The following is a 20,442-nucleotide window of genomic DNA, read 5'->3' on the forward strand; positions in this document are numbered from 1 at the left end:
GGTGGAGAATGATCTAGCTCAGCTTTGAGCTTGCTCTCTAGCTGACCTTGATCAAATATCATCTACCTTCTGGGGCTTGGTCCTCTCATTTACTGAACTAGGAGAGGGTGGGGAGTTGAATCTCTGAGTTGTTCCCTATCTGATCATCCATCACACACACTCTTGAGGTGCAGTGTTGTATCACCTGGGACTTCATACTCTGAGTACTTAGCCTGGGACCTGAAACAGATTAGAGCCAATGTATAATCACTGAATGTACGAAATGAACTGAGCTTTTAATTCAGGCGCCTGTGGAATCTTTAGTGGATTTTTAAACAGAAGGTTTGAAATAGGTGATCTTTTTTTTTTTTTAAACAAAAAAGCATAAAAATAAGCAGATCAATAACACAGACAGGCTAGTGTTTCCTCTCTAGCTGTAAAAGGTGCTGAGGAACTCAAAGACTCTGGAGTAGAGAAAAGACTGAGGGGAGGAGGCCAAGGACCCTGGAAGGTCAAAGGGGAAACCAAATGTGAAAGAAGTAAATGCTAGAGAGGATGTGGAGAGAAGGGAACCTCCTCCACGGTTGGTGGGAATGTAAACTGGTGCAGCCACTATGGAGAACGGTGTGAAGTTTCCTTAAAAAACTAAAAATAGAGCTGCCATACGACCCTGCGATCCCACTCCTGGGCAGATACCTGGAGGAAACCATAATCCAAAAAGATCCATGCGTCCAAATGTTGATTACAGCAATATTTACAATAGCCAGGGCATGGAAGCAACCTAAATGTCCATAATAGAGGAGTGGATAAAGATATGGTGTATGTATGTATATATATATATATATATACAGTAGAATACTATTCAGCCATAAAAGCAGCAAAACCGTGCCATCTCCAGAGATGTGGATAGAACCTGCAGACTGTCAACCAGAGTGAAGTAAGTCAGGAAGAGAAAAACAAATAGTATAACATCGCTTATACGAGGAACCTAGAGAAATGTTACAGATGAACTCACTTGCAAAGCAGAAACAGAGACACAGATGTAGAGAATGAATTTATGGATACCAAGGGGGAGAGGGGAGTGGGATGAATTGGGAGACTGGAATTGACATATAAACACTAACATGTATAACGTGAAAAGTAAAAGTGTTAGTCGCTCAGTCGTGTCCGACTCTTTGCGACCCTATTGACTGTAGCCCGCCAGGCTCCTCTGTCCATGGATCTCTCCAGGCAAGAATACTGGAGTGGGCTGCCATGCCCTCTTCCAGGGGATCTTCCTGACCCAGGGCCTACGTATAACACAGATAACTGATGAGAACCGACTGCACGGCACAGGGAACTCTACTCAGTGCTCTGTGGTGACCTAAGTGGGAAGGCAATCTACTATTTAAAACAGAGGGGGGTACATGTATAAGTGATTCACTTTGCTATACAGCAGAAGCCAACACAACATTGTAAAGCAACTATACTCCAATACATTAAAAAATTTCAAAACCTGAGAAAGCATGGGGGTGGCAGTAGTGTTCTATGAACACCAGATAATTCTGTTTCATCAGACGAGTCCACGTAAGACAACAGTTCTCAACCAGTGAACATGTGGTAATGTTCCTATAGACATTTTTGATCAACGCAGCTAGGGAAGGGAGGCTGCTTCTGCTTCTTGTGGGCAGAGGCCAGGGATGCTGCTACGCATTCTAGAGTGCCTGGGACAAACGCCCACAACAGAGAATCACCCTTTCCAATATCTCCACTGTGCTGAGGTTGAGGATCCCTGATATGAGGAACTAGGAAATGTTATGGTAGAAAATAATGCTTGGGGAGGAAGTTGAATGTGATGCTAAGGAATTCTAGCCTGACCTAGAGGGTTTGTAGTGGGATGTAGTGAACTCTGGGACTAATTCTATATAGTACTTGACCTTCGGGAAGTCACTTAACTTTCCCATACCCCTCAGCTCTCTCAATCTGGAATACTGGGGTTATAAGAGTATCTATTTCAGAGGGTCCTTGTGAAGATTAAAGAGTTAATACACACAAAGTCCTCAGAACAGCGTCTGGCACTATTATGTGCTAAATATGTTAGCTATTATCCTTACCATGTGTAGGTAATAGGGAGCTACAGTAGACTCAAGTTTGAGAGAGTAACAAAAGAATCGCTTCGGCTGCTGCTAACACTAGAAAAATGATCTAGAGCTGCGTGATCACCGTGTGACTGTTACATCCACTCAATGAATAATCCTCGTTCAATCAGCTTCTGCTTCAGATGACATGGCAAGCGGGATGTGTGTGGGTCTGTGTCGCTGTTCTCTAGCCACTCCCTGTCGGGCTCTATTTTCCAGATATCCCAAGCCCACATCCAACTGCCTCTTCAGTCCAGGACCCTCACGGTTTTAATGAATAAGTGGAAGAAGACAGAGGAAGGCAGATGGAAAGATGGAAAGGCAGAAAGCCTTCCACGAAAGCGGCTGCCAGTGACACACACCGCTCACAGGGATTCCAAGGGCAGAGCTGGGGGCGTGTTCTAGAGGATTGTTCGAGCTTCTGATACTGTTCTCTAGGAGCCCTTGTTTGTAAACAGATATTCTGCTGATGCTGGGCTTTGTAAGGGCAGACAGAGTCTGGTGGGGGTGGGGGTGGGTAGCGGAGAGTGTTGAAGAAAAAGGCAGGTTGTGTCCGCGAGCCTTAGACCATGTGTTTGTTGTTGAGAATACAAAGACCTCACTGTATTAAATGAAAATGCTTGTTTTACAAGGCGAGTGGGAATATGATAGGTACATGTTGAAAATGCTTCGGAAACTGAAACAACTTCATGCCACGAGGGCTTCCTCCAACATCATGCATCCAGGCGCACACACGGATTGTGAAGTCTTGGGGGCAAAAGACAGTCCCAGAAGCTAAGTGACCATCAGCTCCCTTCTCTGCCCACTCTATGCAGCCAGCCCTTTCCCCACCAGCCCTGCCTCGATTTCACATTCTCTACTGGGTTCCCACCACCTGCTGACCCAAGGTAGAAGCCGTTATTGATCTAAAATACTGGAGTTGATAAAGGGGCCTCCATTCATCTAGACCCGGATCCAGAGCACTGCTGGGAATACTTAAAACCATGTCCCTAAGCAGGACAAGCACTTGAATTTTTTTTCAAAGTAGTTTTCAACTTCTGAAGTGAGATTTTCTAACTGTGCTCTAGTAGAAGTGAACGGTTCAGTGGAGGTTTCTCAGATTTTTGTCAAGGACTCACAGTGGTGTGAGGACAAGAACTGGAGTCTCCTAACTCTTGTCCTCGGAGAAGGCAATGGCAACCCACTCCAGTACTCTTGCCTGGAAAATCCCATGGATGGAGGAGCCTGGTGGGCTGCCGTCTCTGGGATCGCACAGAGTCGGACACGACTGAATTGACTTAGCAGCAGCAGCAGCAACTCTTGTCCTAGCTCTAGCATGAGAAAAGTGAAAACAGTGAAAGTGTTAGTCACTCAGTTGTGTCTGACTCTTTTTGGCCCCATGGACTGTAGCCTGCCAGGCTCCTCTGTCCATGGAATTCTCCAGGCAAGAATGCTGGAGTGGGTAGACATTCCCTTCTCCTAGGGATGTTCCCAACCCAGAGATGGAACCCAGGTCTCCCACACTGCAGGCAGACGCTTTACTATGTGAGTCACCAGGGAAGCAGAGAGCCTGGTAAATAGGCTACATGGATGGAAGGATACATTGGTGAGGGCATGGACTGATGGAAGGGTGGAAAGATCAATGTATGGAGGAGGGATGAAGGGAGGGTGGGAGGGAGGGAAGGAGGGTAGGTGGGTGGATGTTGGGTGATGCCTGGATGGATGGAAGAGTAGATGGATATTTGGATTCACAGATGCCTGGGTAAAGTCCACAGTGAATAATTACGATAAGGACCACCTCAGGCCACTTTGGAAGTGAACTTGCCTAGTTTAAAACTCAAAGAAACTCAGAGAACAGAGTTTGAATAAACAAAGTTGTAGATTATATTTCTAAGGAATAAACGAACTTCTCCTCAGAGGGAAAAAAAGTCCCCAATTCTATTTACTCCAACAAGGGTACAGATGAAGGAAAGTGCAATTCCTCAGTCTGATATGACAACTCAGCATCAACATTCTCATTTTCACAGATCTCCTAGAGTGTTCAGATTTGAGAGCTGGGACCAGGCTTCAGGAAATGACCCCTTAGGTCTCCTTCTTTTAGGCATTTAAGTCATCATTTGGGGGCCATAGACCCCTTTTAGAAAGTGACGAAAACTCTCAACCCGCTCTCCAGAACAATGGGCACAGTCTCAAAGTTCTACAGAAAATGTCTTGAGGACAAGTGTCTTCAAGTCCTCCTGGAGCAAAATGCAAGGAACCCCTCTTCCCCCTATTGGTTTAAAATATTAGTGCTATTCAGATATTTTAGTTGGTACTGGTATTAGCAAGGAAACAAGTGGTAATGATATTCACCAAAATATTAAGTAATAACTAAACAATGAACTAAGCAATAACATCAATAGTGAATTCACACCACGACAGTGGTATAATCGACATTCTACTCTTGGTCTCGTATGATTCATTTTCCACATAGAGGTCAAACTGATCTTTGGAAAACAAACACCAGACCTTGTAACTTCCTTGGTTGAAACTCTGATAACTTTCTAGTTCATCTAGATCAAAATCCACATTCCACAACCTGGGCTACCTTTAGCTTCAGAAACATAGGTCTCGTAATGGCTTGACTCTCTGCTTCTTCAACCTGCTAAATCTTCTTTGTCCTGCCTCAAGGTCTGTGCACTAGCTCTTCTGTCTCTTTCTTTTTCTCTCTGGAACTCTATTTGTCTTTTCATACAGCTTGTTCCTCCTCATCTGTCATTCAAGCTTCAGCTTGGCCACCTGCATCGATGTCCTTCTACTCTGGTCATTCTCCACAGCATCCATTTTCATTGCTTGTCACTGTATAAGCCCTTACAACTGATTCCCTATGTATGGTCTTTCTCTCCTCACAAGAATACTAAGTCCACGAGGGCAGGGAACTGTTCTGTCTTTAAGCATTGCACCTCTAAGAGTATTGGGCACATACTACATTTTTATTGACTCTATGGAGATGCATAGAGGGTTTTGGGGAAGCTCTGGTGTGTGGTTTAACCTCTCCCATTCTTGGGACTTTAGATTTCCCAGCTATAAAAGGATAGTTTGGGTCCTACTCAACTATAGGAATCAATGATCTAAAATCTCTATGACCAAGTTCAAGTGAGCTGGGCTCAAATCCCAGAAAAATATGACTAGATAGAACAATGGTCAGGAGAACTGGACTCTTGTCCTTCTCTGTCTCTGAGTTGGAGCAGAACTTGGAATCTTTTCCCTGCCTCCTCTGGCCATCAGATTCTCTCCACCTGTGAACTGAAGAGACCAGATCAGAAGTGCTGCAAATTTATGGCATTCATGCATCCAGAAGTCCATTCACGTATCTGCCAAACCCCAGCAATGTGCCAGCCCTGGGAAGGTGTGCTGAGATGGCAGGCATGCTTCTCGCCCTCACGCTGCGTTCACATCCTCTGGGAGGTCTCCAGGGCACAGGGGAGGCTTGCAGAGCACATCCTCACCATTGCAGCTGGTTCTTTAGCAGCTCTCTCCAGGGACAGGATAGGAGAAACTGAGAGAAAGCCTGGGGGAGAAGGACTGAAAGCCAATAGAATGATATACTGGCTCAACAGAAAGAAAGGAGGCTTAGTAACAGGGGAAAGGTGGCAGGAATATATACAGGGATTGGGTCAGCTCAGAGGAACCAGAGCCGTGTCGAATGGCTGTCATTCACAAACACGTTTGCTCTCATTGCCTGGCCCTTCGAAGGCTCATCATCATTTCTCAAAGCACCTTTCCTTTCAGACGTCCTCTTTTCTCCCTTATGCGGAGCCATCTCCAGTTCATTTCACAAAGTCGACTGAGCACCACCAGCATGGCTGGCGCTGTGTGACAGGTAGGAATAAAGCAGCGATAACGACAGAAATGGTCTCCGCTCAGATGGAGCCTGGAAACAAGTGGAGAAAGACAAGTACGAAGGCATCACAAGAGCATGACAAACGCAGTATGGAGCTGTTGGGTTTGATTCGGGTGGTGATAGACTGAATCGTCGAATCATTTCCTAGTGTCATATTCCTAAAAGCTACTCTAGGTCAATGTCCTTAGCGGAGACATGAATCAAAGAGTGTTTACTGTTCTACTTTAACTTACAGTTCGACGCTTAAAACGTCATGCATGGTACACATCCTTATGCAGGGCAAGGCGCACATTCCACACGCACTCCACCTACTTCACGAATCCCCAACCCTTCTAGGGGGAAGGGACCTTTTTCAGCCCCCCAAATCTCAGAGTACTTTCTAGCCCCCATAACAAACATAGATGTGCAACAACACAGTTTTTCTGCTTCTGAGCTTTTCCAGGACTCTATTAATTGCTTAGTTATAGCAGTTACCATGATGTCATGTAGCTGTTTACCAGTCTGCTTCCGCCACCAGGACTGGGAGTTCCCCAAGGGATGGAACTGTGCCCTGTTCTTTTTAATCTGCATCTCCTAGCTCGGTGTGTAAGACGCAAAGACGTAAAGGTTGCTCAGTAACCAAATAGATGGGTGGATGGATGGAAGGAAGGAAGAAAAGAAGGGAAGCTTACCTCTCTGAATAAACTGCCATTTCCCATTCAACTTTGCAGAATGTCTAGGACAGAGGTTTGGCATGTAAGAAATACTTAAGTTAATAAACAGCTGTATGACATTTCTAATAAGCTCACTAACGTGAACCCACAGATGTATCCATCATCTGACACTGTAAAGGAAAACAAAGTGTCTGGTGGAAAAAGCACTGATCTGGGTGGGAGTCACGAGATCCCAGTTCCAGTTTCAATTTTGCTACCAGTTTGTGCACTTAACCTCACTCAACTCAGTTTAACAAGTTAACTTGCCTAGATCTCCGTTTCTTCATCTAAAAACCGAGCAGATTTTATAAAGCAGACTCTATTGTCTTGGGAAAGGGAAGAACAAGATATCATATTTGCTGCTAGCAGATCAGCTCTAATCAGCCCAGTGGGGTTTTTTGTAAAGGAGTAATCCTGTGAACTCACTACTGGCTCTACAGAGGCTTAATCAGCTCCAATGACAGCACATCACAAACCAGCCTCGTTACTCCAGAGTCGTTCTTCTGCTCAGAACCCCTGGTTCTCACAGCATACCACCTACATCGGGCCCAAACTGGCTCTGAATGTATCAGGTCCCTCCTCAGATGGTGAGAGGGTCGCCGTCTCTGCTGAGCATGTTCCTGGGGGAACACTTCTTAGGCCCTGATTCCCAAAAGTGAAAGGGGCTCAGTCATGCCTGATTCTTTGCGATCCCATGGACTATAGTCGGTGGAATTCTCCAGGCCAGAATACTGCAGTGGATAGCCTATCCCTTCTCCAGCAGATCTTCCTAACCCAGGAATCGAATCGGGGTCTCCTGCGTTGCATGCGGATTCTTTACCAGCTGAGCTATCAAGGAAGCCTGATTCCCAAAAGAGGAATCCAGAAACATGTTTGGCAGAGCGAATCTTTGAAAGTTTATTAGCTCCTGGTAGACTATGTAAAAGTGGGAAATGCTCTGGTAGACATCAATGGCCTTTTTGTTCAAAAGTTACTGGCAAATAAAATATATTCTGAACAACAAAGAGATTTCTTAGCCAATCTCTTTAAAGTCTTATAATGTTCATTCCAGTTTTTCTTCCATCTCTCTCTCCCTCTATTCCTTCTCTTTTGTCCTTCTCTTTAGTCTCTGTAGATGGTTGCATTAGCCACTGGGGGTAGCCTCATCCATCCAGCCAGCCAGCTAGGCAGCCATCTATATAGCATTCACATATATTCATCCTTTCACGGAACATTTACTGAACAGTTACTGTATTCCAAACAATGCACTAGGCCCTATGGATAGAGAGAAAATTAAACTGGCCTCAGCTCCAGTTCCACGACCCTTAAGCCGTGAGGCCTTCAGCAAATCATGTCACTTTCTAAACCAAACTCCGAGGGTCCGGTGCGCAGCCCTCGGCACAGGGCCAGCACACAGTCAGTGCTCGTTATGAGCTGGCGGCTTTTATTACTGTTATTACCGCTGAGAATGCGTCTCCTCCCTCAAGGGTATATAAACAGCGGATAGAGGATTCCAGACCCCAAGGTCACCCCAAGGGCTCACAAGATCAAGGCCAGCCGACGGGAGGCCCGCCAATCACAAAGGAGGGAAAACCCAGGCAACAGATATGACAGCTAGGACACCCGAGGCCCAGCAAGGACCTGCGAGGGGAGGCCAGGGTGGAAACCGGAGAAGACAGCAAAGCTTGGGATTACGTGCTGCTGTGCACACACAAAACAAACGCTTCGCAAATGGGCAAAGGACAGAGTGGGAAAGACCAAGGTTAGTCTGGGGCTTGGATTAGAAAGGCCGAGATGTGAGTGAAGGAGGTGTCGACTACACTGTCCCTCCCCCAGCCCGTGTTTGGGAAGGCCAGATTATCTTTTCTTTTCCCTTCTGACTTCTTTGCTCAAGGGGAAATGGAATTAACCACTGTGTAATGTTTCTGAGTGTGACGCACGGGCCAGGTCATGTGTTTTGGTTACGTAATGCAACATGCCTGAGGTTCCCAAGCTCTTTCTCCCAGAATCATTAGAAGTGTAGCTGGTTCCTTTATCCACTCATGCATTCATTAAACAAAAAATCTCTGTATTTCCTTATAAGCGAGGCGTGCGGCCAGGCAGTAGAGAAGCTGAGAGGACCCCTAATTTGCACAGGATAAAACGTGATAAAGAATTCCAGGTGTTTTGATAAATGTGTGCAGAGCATATCGAGACAGATGCATAAGACAGGTGGCAAACAAGCGGTATTTGGGGAAGAGTCAGAAAGGGTTTCCCAGAAGAGGAACATTGAGCAGAATCCTCTAGATGCTTAAGCGCTCTGCAACACGGTGCCTGCAACATTTCTATGTGGGGATAGAAAGGTATGTCAAGGATCTAGGGGATCTAGGAGGTATGTCAAGTAAAGAAAATGATGGGGAAAAGCCTATGGCATTTATCTGGGGGACTGTAAATAACTGAAGTGCTATTGAAGGGCCTCTAGCTAGAGGCAGTAGAGGCAGATTAGCACTGTAGCAAGATTTGACTGCGGAAAGCTGAAGGACAGGTTGAAGGAGGTGTTGGAGTTGAGGCTCAGAGAAGTGGGCACTTACAATTCTAAGGGAAGAGTCAAAGCAAGAGATGAAGAAAGCCTAAGCTAAGAAAGGGGAAGGAAGGTTGGCTATAAACATGTTAAAAAGGCAGGACAGACAGGATAAATATGCTTCTGCTGCTAAGTCACTTCAGTCGTGTCCGACTCTGTGCGACCCCAGAGACGGCAGCCCACCAGGCTCCCCCGTCCCTGGGATTCTCCAGGCAAGAACACTGGAGTGGGTTGACATTTGGTGGGTGACATATCTAGGGCAGGTGACACTAGATGAGGACAGAAGGAATTTTGGAAGAAAGAGGATTCAGCTTTGGACATGTTGAGTTTGAAATGCAGGCTGACATTTTCAATAGACAGCTGGATCTGTGAGTCCAGAGTCCAGCAGAATCTGGAGATAAATGATGCTCCTCAGCAGAGAGATGGTACTTTGATAGGGAAGGATGCAAAGCAAGGAGGGAAGCAGACCTAGCCCTGGCCTAAGACTCAGAAGACAGAGGATCTTACCCTGAATGGTCACTGGTTTGGACAAGTCACTGTTTCTACCACCCCTTGGTTTCTCATCCTGGGAACGAATGGCTCTGATGCTGACTCTCAAACCCCTGGGTTCTCTGCACTTATGGGAATGTTTCTTCACCAGAGTAGAGGATGCCTTCCTTCCTTACATTTTATGTGTACTGCGCATCTCTTAGAGCAAGGCCACCTTGTTCCTGATTGGCCTGTTATCAGCTCTTTCTCTGTACTCTTACCAGCCTCTGTAGCCAAAAGATCTCCAGTTTCATTGGGGGAAATAAACCCCTCTTTACAAACATATCTGGTGATATTCTGCTCAGCTGTATTTCTTGTTTATAGAGCAAAAAGAATTAAGAAGAAGTGGATGTGGGACAGATGCAGGAATAGCTTCTTGCCTACAAAGGTGGTAGGTACAGGTTAGACCACCAGTCTCTTAAAGGCAAAACAGCAGATCAGGGATCCGTAACAAGTTCTATGCTCCCCCACCCATATACTTGGCCTCCCAGATGACTCAGTGCTAAAGAAGCTACATCCAATGCAGGAGATGCAGGTTCAATCCCTGGGTTCAGAAGATCCCCTGGGGAAAGACATGGCAACGCACTCCAGTATTCTTACCTGGGAAATCCCATGAACAGGAGCCCAGTGGGCTACAGTCCAAGGGGTCACAAAAAGAGCTGGACATGACTGAACCACTAAACAACGACCCACGCACTTCGATCCCAAGCTGCGATCCAGCACCTCCTAGAGTTTCTGTCTCTGTTTCCTCCAAATGGACTGGAACCTGGGACCCTCTCAGGTTTTCCAAAACTGAAACAGGGCCATCTCTCCTACTCTTCCATGGTCCCTGGGTTTGTGACAAGTAATACTGGAAAACATTCTCTTTCTCTTGTTGGAAGAAAAATCTGGGGATGACAGTGCTGGGGATTCCCAGAAGGAGAATAGACTAACAGATGGCTACAGACTCCCGAGTTCTAGTATTTTAATCATGAAGTGATGTGATTAAAGTGATAAGCATGACCAAAAGGCCAGTGGTCTACGCCAGTGTCCAGCCACTTGCCTGGAATGGCTTTTGTACAGTAAGAAATTATGAAACCTGAGTATTCTAGCCATAAGCCAAGATGTGATCTCACTGAAAAGGTCACTTGGCGAGTTTTTTAAAAAATATATTTACAGCAGCTATTATTAGCAATATCATTCATGTGATGGCTTCCAGCTCTCGGGAAGTACCAATATTCCCTACATAATGTCTTCAGTCAGTCTTTGATGCAGATTCTACCCGTCGGTACTCTGCTTGTGGACAGGAGGCTTTTTGAGGAGACATTAAAGCATACATGTCCATGAGAGAGCCACATTCTCAGTTGGGGTCGGCCAGTGATACCTGAGCAAGAAGGGGCGCCATGTCCTTTTTCAAGGACGAGTGTAGCTGGCAAAGAGGAGCAGTGTGGGCAAGACTTAGTCCCCGAGGGGCACAAGCGCCACCTGGTGGAGGAAGCCTCACTCAAAAAGGAGGAGCACGGGAACGACTGCCAGCACTGATCGTGAGGATCACGGGGCCCCAGGGGACCTCTGCTGCACAGGCCTGTAGGCCAAAGACAGACAAGGATGAGCTTCTCCTCACCCCCACTGTTCGGATGAGGAAAATGGGCCCCAAGAAGGAAAGTGCGTTACCCAAAGTCACACAGCAAGCTGAGGACTGCGCTGGTCTGGACCTGACCCCCGCCCTCCACCCCCTGCCCTTAGCCCCTTGTGCTTCCTTCTCCAAACCCCACAGCCTCCTCCAGCCAACCCCCCTCTGCTCTGAGGCCTCTGGTCCAGAGTGACTTCTCATCACTGCCTCCCTCCTCTTCCTGCCACCCCAGCCCCACGCAACTCCCTCTTCCTATTTTGTCTATGTTCATAAACATTCACCCAACATGATGAGGTGAGTTTCCTTACTCATTCGTCTTCTGCCTCCTCTTCCTTCTCACTTCTCACCCCCGACTCCAGAATATAAACTCCCTGAGGTCAGAGATATCTTCTTTTGTTCCTTGCTTTGTACTGACAGCCTAAAACTGTGCCTGGCATGCAGAAGAAACTCACTGAATACTTGTTGAATACTTGGGCAGGGAGGGACATGTCCTACTCTGCTCCTTGTTTTTAATCTGCTTTTCTTAGAGTCTGTACAATGAGCCCATGCTGCTTCTGTGACAGGAAATGATAAAGTGTTTATTCTCTTTGTCCTTCATGTTAGTTTTTGTTTTATGTGAAGACGACAGGAACAAGCCTTTCCTGAGTGGGGAGGGAGGGAAAGGCAATTCCTAGCTCTGCCAAAGGAGATAAACATGTCTAATTTATAGAGTTATTGAGAGAATTAGAAATGGCGTGTAGCAAGGACCGGACACACACAAGACCCACACGAGTTAGCGTTTACTGGGTGCTTCCCCGTGGTCTAGATTCCATTACTAAGCGTTTTCCACATGGAGGCCCAGTTAATCTTCAAAACAACCCTATGAAGTGGGAGCCAGTATCATCCGCATTTCACGGAGGGGAAAAGTGGCGCTTGGTGATATTAAGTAACTTGCCCTAGGTCACACAACTGGCAGGCTGGAGAACCAGCCAGTCACACTCAGGCGGCCTGACTCGAGTTCTACCGTCAATCATTACAAAATACGTCCTCAGTAAACATATGCTCCTTCCTCCCGTTTCCTGAGGGTGTCAGCTCTTTCTTAGTCAACTATAGTTTATCCTCCTCCTCCATCCCCACCAGGCTCTAGAAGGTTCTAGAAGGCTTCCAGGGCCATGGGAGATGCAGAGAAAGAAGGAGCCAAAAAATAAATAAAGAAATAAAGAAACAGGGGTAGGTGGAAACGTGAATGAGTGTGTGTGTGTGTGTGTGTGCGCGCGTGCCTGTGTGTGAATGGTCACAGTGTGTTTTGGGCTGTCACAATGATTAGGAGATTCTAGGGGATTCTTATGCACAAAACCAAGGATGTAAAATGCTTCCCAATGCTGGGGATGGTTCCATACAGCAAGGAATGCCCTCACGGACATTTCTAATTGCTCTGCAAGGCTCCACCTGCCCCTCCTGTCTCTTGTCTTCCTCGAAAGCTCTCCAGGACGGCCAGTCACCTGGGTTCACAGGTGTATAGGAAGAAGGGCCGAGGGAGCTCCCATGTCTGCACCCTGACTTTCAGTTACTCTCTGTGTGACCTTGGGAGAGTCCCTAACCCGCTCCAAGTTGCTGAAATGCAGTTGGAAACCTGTCAGCTCACAGATCACACAGGAATCTAAGACTTCAGCTCCTCCTGTGGCTCTCCAACTCTTTTAAACTTTTTATGATGGAATTCTTCAATCAGGCACAGGAGGACAGACAAAACCTGCATTGAAGCCCGTTGTTTTCTGTCATCTGGCTTCAGCGATCATCAGTCTGCCAATCTTCTTTCATCTACCCCTCTTCCCCCCAACATCCTAATTTTTTTTTTCCTGGAACACTTTAAACAAACAAAATAGACATAACGTCATTTTATCCATAAATACTTCAGTACGCATTTCTAACAGAATAGATCTTTAAAAATGTATAATCACAATACCGGCATCATGACTAACAAAGTTAACAATGTCAGCCCGTGTCCACTTGAATTCTGTCACTGAGAAACTCACACAGTCCTTCAAAGGAAGTCTTGTAGAATCACACAATTCAGGCAGTATAGGGGAAGGGAAGGTGCAGGACTCAGAATGGTTTGCTTCCCTTCATCTCTTCCCTGCTGCTGCTGCTGCTGCTAAGTCACTTCAGTCGTGTCCGACTCTGTGCGACCCCATGGACAGCAGCCCACCAGGCTCCCCCATCCCTGGGATTTTCCAGGCAAGAACACTGGAGTGGGTTGCCATTTCCTTCTCCATCACCTCTCCTCAGGGCATTCCTAAGATTGTGGAAATCTTAGGATTTCCAGTGTGAAAGCCCCTGTTTCATTGCTACCCAGCTACGCACGCTGAGAACACTGAAGCAGAGAGGAGCAGTTAAGTTGTCTGGGTCACACGGCAAGTGAGGCAGACCTGTTAATTCCAACATCAAAGGATTCCAGTGAGGTCACACATAGGGAAAGGTTTGCTAACTCAATCACTGTTTATTGTTGGAGTGTGAAGAATGATGATAAAGGTGCCTTTCCAGGAACAACGTGGATCTTACAAAGCACTCACATCTCTCACTTTCTGGATCCTCCAACCAGTGTGGACCTATGGACTAGATTCTGATCTCAGCCGAGAGCTTCTCCTGCCATTGTCTCACCTGGTTCTCGTGACAACATGTGAGATGGGGGTGTTGACTGTAACCACACCTGCAACTCTCTCCCCAGAGGCTCCAGGTCACACAGCTCAGAGGAGGCCAAGCTGGGACTTGAGTCCAGAGTTCCTGGCTCTCAGTTCCAGGTTTTCAAAGGAGCTAAAGGGCCAAGACCCACAAGTCAGGTCTGAGTTGAATGTTTCTAGTAAGTGCATCAAGGCATGAAGCAGAGTCCTCAGCGCAGCAAGAAAAAAAGATAAAAGAGACACTGAGGGAAAGGAAATCAAATTCCAGAGACGGGGCAGCAGGTGAGGGGAGAAGCAGGCACTTACTGAATTCTTAAGCCCTGGACCAGCCATAGGTAGATGAGGCTCAGGCTGCTTGTATAGGGGGTCCTCCTACCTGGGGTCCCTGGGGGTCTTCTCTCTCATCTAAGACACCCTACAGCCAGTGCTGGTTTCAGAGTGATCATAAGGTGAGGGGATTTGGGATGATAGGAACACTTGCCTTCTTTCAGGAAGGACTAGCCCTGGGCAAAGTGGGGAATGCCTTAGCTGGGGTTCCTTCCCTCCTTCCACCTCTTATTCCTCAGAAAAAAAATACACCTCACTGCTCAAGCATGGTGAGAGGTCCATTTGAACTCAGATGTGTGGCACTCCATGTATTATCCCCTTTGTGAAGGAGTGTTTGCTCTTTAAAGGAGGTACCAGAAGGTGAGAATGTGGCTTCACATACAGGACCAGATTTGAAAAAAATGGAATGTCAGTGTGCGTGTGAATGTACACACACACACATACACACACCCTGCCCCTAGGAACCACAGTGGAATTGGGAATGGAAAGGGGGTCCCTTCTGATGGTAATTCAGAACTGGAACAGCTGAACTTCTCTAAAAGCTCTGCCACCGACCAGCTGGGTAAGCAGGAAGCCCTACTCCCTACCCCTGCCCGAGGCCTCAGTTTCTCCACCTGCAGAGCAGGGAGACATCAAGCAGGATCAGCGGTTCTTCTGATGTGGTGGCCCTTCCACATCTCCTGAGAAGGTTTCGAAAAACACCGCTGCCCAGGCCAGTGCCAGACCGTCGACCTCTGAATCCCTGGGAGGCAGCTGGGCAGCAGGAGGTTTTAAAAGCTGGTGATTTTCAGTGCTACGAAATGGGAGCAACTCAACCAAATCACCTCCCAGGCCACCTTGAGAGGGGTAGCTTATGGATACAGTTCAGTTCTCAGCTCCCGTGTGATGCTGGCCCTCAATTTCCCTCTTTCTCCATGGGCTGCTGGACACAGTCCATGCGTGGCTGACCATGCAAAACCCACGTTCCTGAGCCCTCCACCTCTTAGCCTCCAGTTTGCCCTCCTCGGTATAGTGGGGCGAGGGTGATGCAGCCTCCGTCACCCGATCTGTCCACGTGAAGTGCTGGCTGGGGCAACGTGAAAGTCAGGGGAGTGTCTGGGGAAGGAGTGAGAGGCATGTGACCACAGAGCTGTGACCGGGATGCACTGTGGCCACTGTCGGGCTTCTGTTCCTGAGGGTGTATTCTCCCTCTGGGTGCTAACTGGCTTTCCTAGTCATTGGTCCTGTGCTGGTGGCCCTCCTCTGGCCCTTATCACCAAGGAGTCATCCAAGTAGGTCAAAGAAGAGGAAATCAAAGTGCAAGGAAGGGATCTGAAGGGGCCCAACTGTTTGTTCCCCAAGATACACTGTCTACTCTAGACAGACTCCCCAGCCACTCCAGCAGGGAAGCCCGAACATGGCATAAACGGGCTGAAGGCAAGGTGACGAATTAGGAAAGGCAAGAGGGTTACTTACTGGATCCAGCTACCACTCACAGCCATTGACTGAGTCCCCAGGACGAGCTGGTTCTGTGCCAGGTACTTTCTGCCTGCCTATTTCCCTGCATTATCCTGATACCACTATGCCCGTTTTACAGAAGAGGAAGCCAAAGGGACAGAAAGACAAAGTGACCTGACTCAAACCACACAGGAAGTCATTGGCAACAGAAATCCCAAGCCCTGTCTGTCTGATAGATAGTTTGGTGGGAAAAGAAAAAAAAAAAAAAACCAAAACACCCAGATATGCGAGTCACATCCAGAGTTCCAAGGAGATTTAGATTCACGTTTTATCCCATTTCATCTGCAGGAATACAGTTAGCACACAGAGGGGCAGAAAGGAGTTGTCCGCAGCAGGTCTAAAGAAGTAAAGGGGGTCATTCCTTCTCTCTCCAAAAGTACTGCTGAAGAAGAAGCGGACACTTGCAGCTCAAGGTCATACCTGGGCTCTGTCCACTTTGGACTAAGTAGCTTCCACCCTCTGAGACTTTGTTTCCTCATTTGGAAAACAGAGGTGACAATGCCCACCTTGCAGGGTGGCTGTGAGGGTGAAACTGGCAGACACAAGGCAAGCACCTAGCTCAGTGCCTGGCACCTGGGAGGCACCCAGGAAGAGTCACTTTCCTTCCTGCCACTAAGTATCCTCAGTCCACAAAGCCAAGGCTCTTTTGGGATTGAGTGGGTTGTGGGAAGTGTGGGCTGCAGAAGGGTGGAAATAAAGGTCTCTTCTAGGTAGCCTGTCAACTCAATAGTCCAACATTTAGAACAAAGGAAAGAAGCATGGCAGGAGGAGGTGCTGGAGGGGATTCAGGTAAATCCTTTCCTTCTTGTGAGCAGGGATTCTGGGTCACTAAGGCATGGGGGCGGGAGGAGGTAGCCGTACTTGTGGGGTCCACATTTCACTTATCTAGCAGGTCAGAGAAACTTTAACAAGATTAACTGCTGCTCGGGGCCTCTGCTCCTTGGAGCAAATTGAGTCTTGTTTTCTTTTTCTTCCCCTTCTTTCTCTTTCTGTCAAACTGGAGAGGTATGGTGGGGGAGGGCAGGTGGGGATGAGGGGCAGGGATCTGGATCCTGCCTGGTACGCTATAAAGGCAAAAAGATGTGTCAACAAGCCCCCCTCACCCCCAGACTTGAAAGGGAACCCCAACTGCCATGCCCCAAGTGGCTGGGTGGTGGGTCTGTGAAGGGTGGGAGGTGACGGTGTTTCTCGGACGGGTTTTCTCAGCAGGATAGTGGGTAAGGCCTGGGAATGGACAGGACCAGGCTCAAATCCTAGTTCCTGCCACAGGGGACCCCTCCCCTGGCTGCATCTATCTCCCTGTTTGGCCTAAGAGACAAGATCAGGCCTGGGGGACCTCCGAGGACCCTTTTCACAACAGCCTTAAAGGACTCTTCAACCCTCAGACCATCCACCGTGGGTGGGCCATTCAGAGACTCCGGCACACAGGCACTTTCTAACTTTAGCTCTGCTTTTGCCTGCATAAGCCTTTTCATTTTTATTAATACTCACACACATATATATGTGGGCTTCCCTGGTGGATCAGATGATAAAGAATTTGCCTGCACCATGAGAGACCCAGGTTCAATTCCTGGGTTGGGGAGATCCCCTGGAGGAGGGCATGGCAACCCACTCTGGTATTCTTGCCTGGGAAATCCCAAGGACACATGAGCCTGGAGAGTTACAGTCCATGGGGTTGCAAAGAGTTGGACACAACTGAGCAACCGACACACACACATATGTACAGACATGTGTGTGTGTGTGTGTGTGTGTGTGTATATATATATATATATATATATTCCCCCCCACCCACTGCCACTTCCCTTTTGGAAAAAATAAAAGGCATGTTTTCTGAGCTTTAGGAACAAACTGCTCCTTCACTCTTCTCTGCCTCTCTGAGCGCCTGTCTGAACTGGTGTCAGTGAAGTTTGAACCGGGGTAGAAATAGCATCCCAGGCGGATCTGGGAGCATGGCCCGCCTCCCAGCAGCGGCGAGGCCTGCCTCTGCCAGACGACAGACCCGGTTAACAGCACCATAAAATTAGACCTTTACGAAACCCAATTGAATCCTGCAGCAAAGAGTGATGTAAGGCAGCCTGGCCTGACAGCGAGGCAGCAACCCTCTGCCTGAAATAGCAGTGAGGTCCCTGCTGGGAGATGCCTGCTCTCTTAAGATAGGTGACCAGGGATTCCTAGGAAAGTGGCGACGCCCCGCCAGAGAGCGCCAGCAGAGGTCAGGTGGCCAACCAGGCACCCCAGGTCGCTGCGGGAGGACGTGGCTTGACACCCTCGTCCAAATTGCCCACCTCAGCCGGCCCTGCCTCTCCCAGCCTGAACTGACACGGAGGAAGGAGCTGCAAAAGTGTTTCTGCAAAGAACCTCTGTTTGTTTGCGTTTTAATTCAAGGAGAAGCAGGTTCTTTTCAGTCCCACAGCCTGTACCGTGTGGAGGATACGCAGAATGAGTCTTTTCTGGCTCAAGGCCAGGTGTTTACACACCGTCAAATCTGGCTCAGATTCAACTAGGGGAGGGGGAAAAAAATCCACTAGAATCCTAGGGAGAAAAGCTCTGAGCTTTCTGGGGCTACACAGCAGCAGTGACTTTTTTTTTCTTTCTCGTTTTGAGAGGAATGTTATTTCCACACATAAAATGGACCAGGCATTTTATACAAGCAATAATAACCTAACGTCCCCCAACCAATTAAAGTATTTTACTGCACAATCTTTGTGTGAGAGAGTGAATGAGTGCTCAAGAGAGTATGTGTGTCAAGAGGGGGCTCCTTGTCTGAATTGCAGACATTTATAAAGCAGGCTCCTGTGGAATCTCAGGTGCTATATGTACGTGTTTGTTTGTTTTGAAAAAGTGCATTTACTACCTTTTCATTGATGATACCTCTATAACCCTGGGCTCTCCACTCTGGAGGAGAAGGTTTCCAAACCCCTGTACCATAGGTATAGACTAGGAAAAAATCAGATCTACTCATTAAAAAAAAAAAAAAAAATCTCCAAGTAGCAGGCTCTGTGTTTTTCCTGTGTTCCGAAAGAGAAGTAAACATACCACAGCCCTGAATTATAAGCATCAGCATTACTATTATGAGTACCGTCTCTTCTCTACTCTACATTATAAACCCCTCTGGCTGACTGGGGCTTGGGGGCTAAAACTGAATGAGCTCAGTTTCCCTCTCCTTCCTGAGACGCAAAAAAAAAAGAAAGAAAAAGAAAAAAATAGCATATGATGACGTCAGGCATGGGGGAAAGTCACTTTGTAGCTCTCGGTTTGGGATTTGGTAGCGGGAGAGCGGAGCTTTGCGGTATGTGCTTACTTAGTACGGCAGCAGAGTTTGGGTCCCCGAAACGGGCTTGATGTAAATAGGACAGAGTTAGCAACATTTGAGAAGGTCCATGACACGACAGAAAGAAGCCGGACTGCCCGGAGAACTCAGAGCTCTCTCCCTTCTAAGAAAGTGTGTGTAAGGGGGTGGGATCGCAAAACGCCTCCAACACGTTTCCTGGCTGCATCGATGGGGGAACCCCTACTCTCACTCTGAGCCATCCGAGGACGGGGCAAGATTGTTTGTGCAGGGAGGGAATCTCCCAGCCAGCAGAGGCAAAACTTTCCTCCTCTCCTCCAGCGCCGCCCCCTCCCTTTCGGCCCCCCAGTTTTATTAAAGACATTGCCACAGATTCATTAAGAGGGGGGAAAATGGATGCTGGAGGATTTCTAAGGTTTGCAACCCTCGCGAAGTGTCCGGTTTCACTGTGGGTTTTGCTATGGAAAGGGGAGGGTGTGAGGAGGGGAACCTAAATTCATTACGGGCTTGTAAAAGTCCCAAATGAGAAAAGCGCCCCGTTTCGCAGCCTAGTCCCGGGAAGACTGGCTGGGTGTGCAGGCGGAAAGTCTCACCCCAGCTCCGAATGACAGGCAAGGGGCTTGAAAAGAGAGAACACGGGACGGCAGTGTGCGTGCGTGTCTGTGGGTGGCTGGGGGTAGGGGGTTCATCCCAGAGGCAGGCAGCAAGTACAGAGCAACTTTGGGGCACTTCAAGTACTTTTAAGTCCTGAGGATCACAGCAAGCTTGTAGGCTTTCAGGGTAACTGGGGCTAAGTAAAGGGGGGGTGGGGGTGGGGGTCATCTCCATTAAAAAGCCAAAGAAATCAATGGTCCCTAGCTTCTATTCGCATGCATCCCAACTGGGTCGTCCTCCCCACCATCCCGAACAGAGACAGTCCACCTGAACATCCAAAACACGATTCTTGTGCACAAGGCTTCCCGAGACCAGCCCTCATCAACTGCGGTCTGGGGTGGCCGGGAGCGCTCCCTGCGTTCTTCCGGAGGGGCTAGGCAGAGACACCTTCCGAGCGCGCCCATTCGGCAGATGGGGCAAAGTGAGGCTCGCGGCTCGTCCTGGAGCCTCTGAGCCGCCAGCTGAGCGGCGGCTCCTGCACAGACACACCCTCCAGCCCCCCGACCATCCCGCCACCCGCGCCCAGGCACCCGCGCGCCCCTGGGGCCGCGGGGCCGGTGCAGCGCCCGCCCGGGAGCCCTTGCCTACCTGTGATCACCGCCGGAGAGCTCTGGCCCCCCTCTGCTCGCAGCCACACTTGCAGCGTGAACGCGTCCCGGGGCAGCTCGAGGTCGGCTCGCAGGCGCAGC

The 20,442-nt window shown here is 48.3% G+C and overlaps 1 protein-coding gene across 1 annotated transcript in view; it reads right to left on the minus strand.

Moving 5' to 3' along the window:
* PAPPA (pregnancy-associated plasma protein A, pappalysin 1) overlaps positions 1-20,441 on the minus strand; it is a gene marked incomplete at its 5' end in the record, with an annotated part of 265,764 nt that extends 245,323 nt beyond the window's left edge. Inside the window, one exon of the mRNA XM_010835189.1 lies at positions 20,342-20,441. Within this exon, the coding sequence (XP_010833491.1) occupies positions 20,342-20,441 (100 nt within the window). The remainder of the gene's footprint in view (positions 1-20,341) is intronic.
* Position 20,442: the final 1 nt, after the last annotated feature.

Source organism: Bison bison, unplaced genomic scaffold (assembly GCF_000754665.1).
Source record: "Bison bison bison isolate TAMUID 2011002044 unplaced genomic scaffold, Bison_UMD1.0 scf7180017864039, whole genome shotgun sequence".
NCBI lineage: Eukaryota > Metazoa > Chordata > Mammalia > Artiodactyla > Bovidae > Bison > Bison bison.